Source organism: Gavialis gangeticus, unplaced genomic scaffold (genome assembly GCF_001723915.1).
Source record: "Gavialis gangeticus isolate Ggan-Ray unplaced genomic scaffold, GavGan_comp1, whole genome shotgun sequence".
Taxonomy (NCBI): domain Eukaryota; kingdom Metazoa; phylum Chordata; order Crocodylia; family Gavialidae; genus Gavialis; species Gavialis gangeticus.
The window spans coordinates 373,120-382,280 of NW_017729016.1; the positions used below are offsets into that span (position 1 = coordinate 373,120).

General features: G+C 41.5%; 1 protein-coding gene across 1 annotated transcript in view; it reads left to right on the top strand.

Annotated features, from left to right (window-relative positions):
• Positions 1–6,171, top strand: part of ARPC1A (actin related protein 2/3 complex subunit 1A) — a 25,561-nt gene extending 19,390 nt beyond the window's left edge. The window contains exons 6-10 of the mRNA XM_019512626.1: positions 1,249–1,461; positions 2,817–2,892; positions 3,109–3,302; positions 4,519–4,609; positions 5,805–6,171. Coding sequence (XP_019368171.1) covers positions 1,249–1,461; positions 2,817–2,892; positions 3,109–3,302; positions 4,519–4,609; positions 5,805–5,843 — 613 coding nt within the window. The 3' untranslated portion in view covers positions 5,844–6,171. The remainder of the gene's footprint in view (positions 1–1,248; positions 1,462–2,816; positions 2,893–3,108; positions 3,303–4,518; positions 4,610–5,804) is intronic.
• Positions 6,172–9,161: the final 2,990 nt, after the last annotated feature.

A 9,161-nucleotide genomic window follows, 5' to 3' on the forward strand; every position in this document is an offset into this window, starting at 1 on the left:
TAACAACTCATAGAAGTGTGTGTCATGTTGTAGCTGGAACAGTGTTGCTGTAGAAATAAAGGTCATATTCTGGCACTCTTCTGAATATAGAGACCTTCAAGCTGAGATTGGTTTAGAGAGAAACGTTGATAAATGAAAAGATTTTTTTTAACCACTAGTCACTTTCCAGTTCTCATTAGCAGGGACCAATTTATTCTTCCCTTGTATCAAAGACTGCTGCTTTTAATATATGATGCCCTATTTCCATACATTAACTGAGCCCTCCTCCTGAATTCTTGTAAATGACTCTTACGTACAGTCCTTATAGCTAACTCCATTTTAAATAGACAGGGCTGATTTAACTTATGCTTAGAGTTCGTATCTGTTAACTTGGAACTCCCGGAGAACATTATTGCAGTGAAAACCTTTTACTCCTCTTCTAAATTAATCAGATTTATTCAGTTATTTGAAAAGCATGTCTCATTAATGCAGAGTGTACAAAGCAAAATGTTATTGTAACCTCATGTTTAAAAATTCCTCTTCATTTCTAACCATGACCACAAGCCTTTGACCACTGCTGCTCTTCATCTCAATGTTTCACTGTGGGTATAATGATGAGGTTCAAGTAGAACGGTCTAACTGGTTTGCTTCTCCCGGTCAGTGGATTAGCTACTGTTGTAATCCTGTGTTTGTGACGTCATAATAACTTCCATGGAAACAGCCAAGAACACCATATTGTGCCATTCCTGAGTCATGTAAAAGGAATTTGATTATAGGAGGAGAGTTTCTATTTTAAATGCATCTTGATAAATAAGTGGTGGGAAAAGAAGTTAAAAACGCTAACAGTTTAGGTTTTGATGCATTCTGGGTGTATCTACATGAGCCGCTACTGTGCAGTAGCATTGGTGGGTGCTAACCATGATATGATGCTACTGCGCAGTAGTAATGAGCTCCTATGCGGCAGCATCTGAAGAAAAGCAAACGTGCAGGGATGCTATTCCGCAGTAACGCCAGTTACTGTGCAGTCATTTAGTACTTGCTTATGCAAATAATAAATGACTGCAAAGTCTGCCACCTATGTAGGGCGCAGCCTCTTTCACTCATCCCAAAGGCTACCACCCAATAATAGTCTGCTGCCAAAAGGAACTGTGAACTATGACCTCTTAGCACAGTATGAGCGTGGGTCCTAGTGACTCTAACATGAGATTTTTACACAGTTGAAGTGTGTTTCTTTCTTCCCGTTATCACTTTGGTGTCTCTTATTTGCAGAGTGTTTTCTGCTTACATTAAGGAAGTGGATGAAAAGCCAGCCAGCACACCATGGGGCTCCAAGATGCCCTTCGGTCAGCTAATGTCAGAGTTTGGTGGTGCTGGAAGTGGTGGATGGGTGCATAGTGTCAGCTTTTCTGCCAGTGGTAACCGCCTCGCCTGGGTCAGCCATGATAGTACTGTGTCAGTTGCTGATGCATCGAAAAACATGATGTAAGTGTTCTTTTTGATGTTTGTTTTTAACCATCTGATGTGAGGGTAGTGCAAACAACCAGTTGCAACACAGGCAATGAGGATGTCATTTCTGGGATTGTTATATCCAGTTCTGGAAGACTTTTTAGTGTCTAAAACTGTCCCTGGTGCCTATTCAGGATGGCTCTTAAAAATTAAAGAAAAGCCATCATCCCTCTCTTACTGCCTCCCCTGCCCCCCTTTTTTTCTCTCTTTTGGGGAGTTCCTACAGCAGTGCAGTTTTTTGCTTTTGAAACTCACGCTGGTGAGAAATTGTGTTCCATTGTGGAATGGCTGTGGGAGATTTGAGAGCCTTCCTAATTCTTTACATATCCACTCCTTGTTTGATGGTAGTAACAAGAGCTTTGGGAATAAGCTGTTTGTTCCACAAAATCTCCATTTCATACCTGTCTTCTTAACACTTTATTTATTAACAAGGCTTATTGCATCCTCCAACCTGATAGGAAAAAAATACATATTTTACTGCCTTTCTGTATTTGTATAATCTAAGGACAGTTTTACAGCTCCGCTCCCTTCCCTTCAGAATGGAGAGAGGAATTCTTTCTTTTCTGGGGTTTGGTGAACAGAGAGATCTAGAAGATAATCCAGGCACAGCTGTGTTTAATTCTGATATGGTGATGAACGCAGTATAAATAGAAAGATCATTAAATAATACTGGTGATCTAGGACATCAAAAATATGGCCTGTTAGTTCATTTTCTTTGAATTTGTTGTAAGTGTGAAAGATGAAGTCCTTTTATGTTGTCAAAAATACCCAGCTATTCCCTTTTGAAAGGGAAACTACGAGGTACCTTAACCACTGTTTTATTTCTTGTTGACTTTATAGAAATGTGACTTCTTGTCTTCCCAGTTTGGGCCTTTTCTGTTTAGGAAATATCATCATTGCTGGAAGTTAATGTTTAACTTACTGTCTCTGCTTGTACACAGAAAGCTATATAATGTCAACTCACAGCCTGGAAAACTTTTTCTAGTTAATACTGGCTCCTGCTATTGGCTACATAGCAACACAGTATAAAATACTGTGGGATTTTTATAGACATTGACTACTGCGTTTTTGTATTCTCTTCATTAATTTCCTGGGGCCATGACATTGGTTTAACACAGCAATAGATTGTATAGGACACTTCCACTAGGCTAAAGGTACTTGTAAGTAAACCACAACCTGCTTGTGTCACTTTAATGCATCATCTTATAGTAAGTGGGTTTATACTGACTTCTGTCCTAGTAGCCATGTCTGAGAATGGGCCCTTTTGTATCCTTTGAAATGAAAGAGGAGTTTCCATGAAGCCTGCCTTTAACAATGTTCTTATGTTTTAGGGTTTCACAGCTGAAAACAGAGTTCCTCCCACTCCTGAGCGTATCATTTGTCTCTGAGAACAGCGTGGTGGCAGCTGTAAGTGTGTCTCTTGTTTTCTCATTGTAAAATGTGGTAGTGCTTTAGCAAGAGGGTAATGCACACATTATGGAGTGAGTCAATAATAATAAGCTCTTCAAAAGCATCTCAGCATTAACTGCTTTGCAGCAATGAGGTCAAGAAAGTAAGGACTCTGCTTCTAATTAGCTAGAAGCGTATTTTTCCTTGATGTGTTTTAATGATGTCTTTTTGCAGGGTCATGATTGCTGCCCTATGCTCTTTAACTGTGATGAACGTGGTTCCCTGACCTTCATTTCCAAACTAGACATTCCAAAACAGAGCATCCAACGCAATATTTCTGCTATGGAACGTTTCCGAAACATGGACAAGAGAGCCACTACAGAGGATCGCAACACTACTTTGGAGACGCTGCACCAAAACAGCATTACGTGAGTGCCTGGGCATCCAGAACACTTTGGTTTGCAGCACATATATGAGACTTTCTAAAGGTCCTGAATTTGTGATACCAGATCAGATAAATGTCCCAGGCCTTATCTTACGCTGACAGTTGCTATTCTTGGTACTTCATAGGAAAGTAAAATGTCTTATTGTACCAGGCTAATTCTGTGGCTCTTTGCACTGGTGGTGACTGTTGGGAAGCATCTTTTCAGACATCTTGGGCAAGCATCACATATCATGAATGAAGAGATATAATTGCTCCAGTTTTTTCCATAATTTGATGAAAGTAAATGGTTAACATTTGTACACATTATTTCCATTTACTCAAATGTCGTGACTGTCACAGTTCAGACCTGTAGTGTATGATTTATATGTTGAATCAAGGACATTTACTTAGAGCCACCAAACCCAGAAAGAAAAATTACCTAACAAATCATCTCCTTTGTCTCATTTAAAAACTTATTTCAATGTTTATGATTCTTTAAACAAGTGAATAAAGTTAATCATATACAATGTTCTTGTTGGTGCCTGAAGTTGTGCACAAAAGGCACTCATTTCTAATGCAAAGTTTGCTTAAATTATACATGCTTTATAATAACACTGGCTGCATTTCCACATCTCTCGAGTGCTACCTCCTATCCTCCTGCCTTGGCAGAACTGCTTAGCTGTTCTCGCTCCTTGAAGACACGAGGCAGGGAACTGTCTTTCAAGTTCAGGTTCCAAAATAAAGCTGACAAAAGGGTTCCAGGCAGACTCTGCGGTATCCTTTTCATGTGGTGCTTTGCCTGCTTTTCTTTTCCAAGGAGTCTGTCAAAATCTGGCAGAAGGCATATGTGAAACTCATGTCACTCTTCTTTAGGGAGAACAAGGATAGAGCATTTCTCAAAGCTGTACATATCCAGTGTTCTGAAGCGCATTTAATGTTGCCTGCTACTTACAGTTTCATAGTTTCTAGGGTCGGAAGGGACCTGAGCAGATCATCTAGTCCGACCCCCTGCCATGGCAGGAAGAGCACTGGGGTCAAATGACCCCAGTAAGGTGGTCATCCAACCTCCTCTTAAAAACCCCCAGGGTGGGAGCCTGCACCACCTCACTTGGAAGCTGGTTCCAGACTCTAGCCGCCCTGACCGTGAAGTAGCACCTCCTGATGTTCTGGCTCTCTGGTTTTCAGGGCTGTCTCACAGCTGTCGCTTCTTTGTTTTTCAGCCAAGTGTCTATTTATGAGGTAGACAAACGAGATTGTCGCAAGTTCTGTACCACTGGCATTGATGGAGCAATGACCATCTGGGACTTCAAGGTAGGGTTTTATTACCTTGTGTGAGCTGGATGCAGTGTTAGTCACTTTGTTTTTCTCTGGGCATTGCCTCTAATGTAAACTGTATTAGCATTGGGGACTCTAGACTCTGGCTCTTTAGGACTGTTTAGAAACTTTTTAGGGAAGATAAATCCCCAAATCAACAAACGCAGAAGTATTTTGCTAAGCAGATGGTGCTAATCCAGACTAACTTTCTCCTGGGACCTCTCATATCCCTAAAGAATCCTGCTAATCCTCTTCTCTTTCCAACCCTCATATTTCTTCAGATTTTGGCTGCAAGTCTGGTGGCTAAGGAGAGCAGAATAATTGTTGGAGCAAGAAGTCCACTGTGCCCTTCTTTTTTTTTCTCCTTCCCTTGGCACTGTGCTTAATGTCTTTGCAGCATCCAGAGTCTGTAGAGATTTTTTTTCTTTGAAAAGAATGAGTGGCAAGAAAGCATCTGTGGGGGAGAGGAGATACAGGAAACTTAAGATGGAAAAGCCTGAACCACTTTAAATATTTCAAGCTTCTAGGCTGATTTTTACTTGTTTTAAAACAACAATGGCATTCTTCATGGAAAATAGAGGTTCTGATTACATTGATAGCACAAGATCTCACAGATTGCTGCCTGCCCTTCCCACAGCAGGTAGCCCTACTTATTAGAAACATAGCTGGAACATATTAGGATTAGGGCTCCATCAATTTTATGGAACTTCTTTCCCTAAAAAACCTTTTATACGTGCCCTCTTCTCTGCCAGAGGTGTTTCCGTCAGGCTAAATGCCCTCCTGGTTTCCTGTTCTACTGCTGATAGGCCAGCAGATGTCACTCTCGGCCTGCTCGCCCTCTAGTTGAGGGCTAAACACACAATTTTTGCAAAGGAGCTGTTGGTTGCTTTTCTGCTGGTGGCTGAGGCCCTGGACCAGGGTTGGGGCTGAGTGAGGGAATTCTATTTTGGGGAATTGAGATTAGATTTAATCTTTCTAAAAAGTGCTTTAATCCATTTTCTGGGAAAAATTGGATGGCTTATGTAGCTGGGAGCTCAGAATAGATGATCAAACTGATCCCTTCTGGCCTTAGGATATGACTTTAGGAACCAGAATCTCCTGTTTTTCTTTGTCTTGTTCCATCATTTATTCAGGCCCTCAAGCAAAAATATATTTAACACAGGATGCTGATTAACATTTCCTCTCTCCCAAGACCTTAGAGTCCTCTATCCAAGGTCTACGAATCATGTAAAGACGAATCTCCGTTATCTAGCATGACAAACTGCTTGACAGAATGCAGCTCCAGCATCTGCAAAGACCTGACAAGGGATAAGGAAGGTGGATCATTTGGAAGCCCTGAGAAAATATGGCTTGGCAGATTTCCTTTGAAATATAAATTTGGTGACGTGTTGGTTTCAAAATCAGCTGTGATTGTCTTTTTTTTTTTTTTGGTTGTTTCATTCCATACTTTACCAAAGCTGCTCCTTAAGTAGTTTATTGCAGGAAGTTATGAATCACTAACTTAAAAGGGGAATTTTATGTAAATTGTCTGCTAGAAATTAAAAAGAAAATACAGAATGTGTCTGTAGTTTGATTCCTCATTAATGATAACTGAAACAGGGCTGAGTGCATGGTGGAGGGGAAGAAACATTGAAGGGTTCTTCTCTCTCAGCTGTTGGAGTTCCCCCTTTTCAGTTAAAGGCTTTTTGCAAGTTTCTTGGTAAGAATGAATCTAACCAGACCTCTTTCCAAAGGAAAATCCTGCTTGTGGAAAGTTGTAATTTTAGACGATGAAGACTTTGTTTCACTGGTTATTTCTGGACTGGGTGGTCCTGTCTGCCTTGGCACTTAACAAAGAGTAATTGTAGCAAATTTAAACCAAAAATCCTTTCATTATCAGCTTAGGCAGGATTTAGTTCTCTGAAGGTAAATTAAATGACCAGGATTATCTGTAATTGCTTTCTAGGATTGTGCAGGACAGCTTCTCAGATATTGTTGTAGACACTGAGTGCACATATGCAAGCGTGTGTGTGTGCGCGTGCGTGCGTGCACGCACAAGAGAGCGAGAGAGAAAGTTCAACCATTTATGATCACCATGGAAATGTAGCTTGTTAAACAGTATAGACGTGGTGCCAACTTCTTCCTCATACAACTAAAGTCATCTTGGACTGGCTATATTTGTAGTTCCAAGGCCTGATTAGCTATGAGATTTAGTTGTGCATAACTTTTACTGTGCCCACATTTGGTTTAAAATACTGTAGATTTCATAGACATTAGGGCTGGAAGGGACCTTGAAGATCATCAAGTCCAGCCCCCTGCCCAAGGGGCAGGAAGTCAGCTAGGGTCAGTGGATCCCAGCAATAAGTATCCAGATGCTTCTTGAATGAGTCCAGAGTAGCTGCCTGCACCGCTTCTGGAGGGAGTCTATTCCAAGCCTTGGTGTGAGGCTGGCGGTGCTGCTAGGGGGATTATCTTGCTCTGAGCAATTTGAACTGCCTCTCTCATGGTTTGGGAGTTTTCCTTTTTCAGCATAAAAGATGACGAAATGTAAAAAAAAAAAAAAAAAAAAAACCCAACAAAAAAAGACTGACTAAATCTACCACTTCCTCTGAAACAGTTTGTGGCTTGATATGCTGCTCATTTCCTGCCTTTAAATGGCTGGAAAGGTAGAGTGAAGGAGTTCCCACAAGGCCTGGGACCTCTGCATACTTGCTAGGGAGCTACATCTGACTCAGAGATGGACCATTTGTGATAAGGTCTCTGACAATTACAAAAATGCCATTTTTATGGAGTCTCCTTTATCTTTCCTGTTTCCCTTACCACCTGTTGCCCATTTTGCAATTCTTACCCCCTCTCAAAAACATAATATCATGGGTTGGTGTGAGCTTGTTCAGCACCTTCTCCAAGTCCAGCAATTTTGCAAAGTGCGATAACCAATTTAATCCTTAGTTCACTGCACTTTCTTAGCGGATGTGATCTGAGACTGCGCTTTAAATAGTGGTGAAATAAACCTGTGATGTGACTGTTGTATAGACATTATCCTAGAAATCCTAACATAGAAATTACCTTGAAAGATCAGAGTCCAACCCCCCTGCTCTGGGCCCCTTGTTGTAGATGGGGAAATTGAGGTGCAGGTCCTTCAGAATTTTTCAGACCAACAGCAGTCCATGGACCACAGGTTGAAAACCACTGCCAAGTATTAATTGTTGCAGGCACTGCCAGAGGGAGGATGAACATGCTGAAATGTTGGCACTGATGTCCTGTCAGTGTCGTGACTGCATCCTACGGGTCTTTCAGCGAAGAATTCAGGTCTCTACTTGCTAAAAGCCTTTTACAAGATGCTGTTGGGTGGAGGCCATAAAAGAAGTTGGGGGTAGGGGGGGTCATCAAAGGTAAAGCACTTCTATGAAAAGAAATTGATTTTGAAAGAATTGACTCCAACAATTCAGTGGTCCATTTCAGACACGAAAAATATGTCACGGTGGAATGTCCCAGGAGTCTGTATTTATGGTGGTTGTTTAAGATATTTCATCATATTGAAAACAGGGTGAACAGTGAGAAAAGCTGAATATTAAATTATTTGGCAGGTTCCTCAAGGCAAGAGAAAACAACTGCTGTAGGAAGCTAATCCAGCTGGCTACGCTGGGCATCACAATCACAGACCAAATGAGCTGCGGCCAAATAGACTGGGTGAAATACACTGAATCAGCACTATCTATTGCTGCGGGCCAGGCTAATGGAAACCATTCAAAGACCATCAAGGTGGAACTCTGCTAAGATATGTAGGGGTAGCTGAAAGCAACCAAATGATTATGTGAGGAATGGGATAGAAAAGAGCAAACCTTGCAATAATACATACTACTGGATGCTAGTCACCCTGGGTCACATCTTCAAAAGTGTTCTGGTGATTTAGAAGCTTCAGTGTCTGCATAGCAAAATGAGATTTAATTTCCCAAGCCCATTGGATGCTGCTGGAAATGTTATCCCTCTTTTCCTAAAAGCTGTAGCAGACACCAGGGTTCAGAAATAGGTGGCACAGGTGAAAGGGTGTAAAGAGATTCTCTGAAGGCAGAGTGGAAAGCTAGAAAGCAGTGCTTCTGTTGAACAAGCTCCACTTATAAAGGAACAAGCAATCTTATCAGCTTATTGTCCTACACCCCACTTTGGCTGTAAGACTATACTGCTGCAGTGGGTTTATTGTCAGCTGGTTGTGTGTGCATCCTGCTCAGTTGTCTGTGCTTCTTCCTGAGCTGGAACTGGATCCACAAGGAGCATAAACAGACACAGAGAAATTGCAGCATTTCAAGCTGTTACTTGGCGAATACCTTCCTGAAATGGGAATAGAAAGCCCGGCCAGTTGGCTGTGGAACGTCAGGTGAGTTGAGTGATGTGTGTGACCTGCCTTGAGCCCCTTTCACTTGGATCTCCATGAGATTCCTTGCAGTAGGGATTAATGCAGCCATGCAGAATGTCATTTCAAATCCAATTTGCTTTCCACTATACAAGAAGTCAGTTACATGGTTGGGCCAAATATCAGGAGCAGACAGCCTTCATCTTGCTTCCTGCAAGA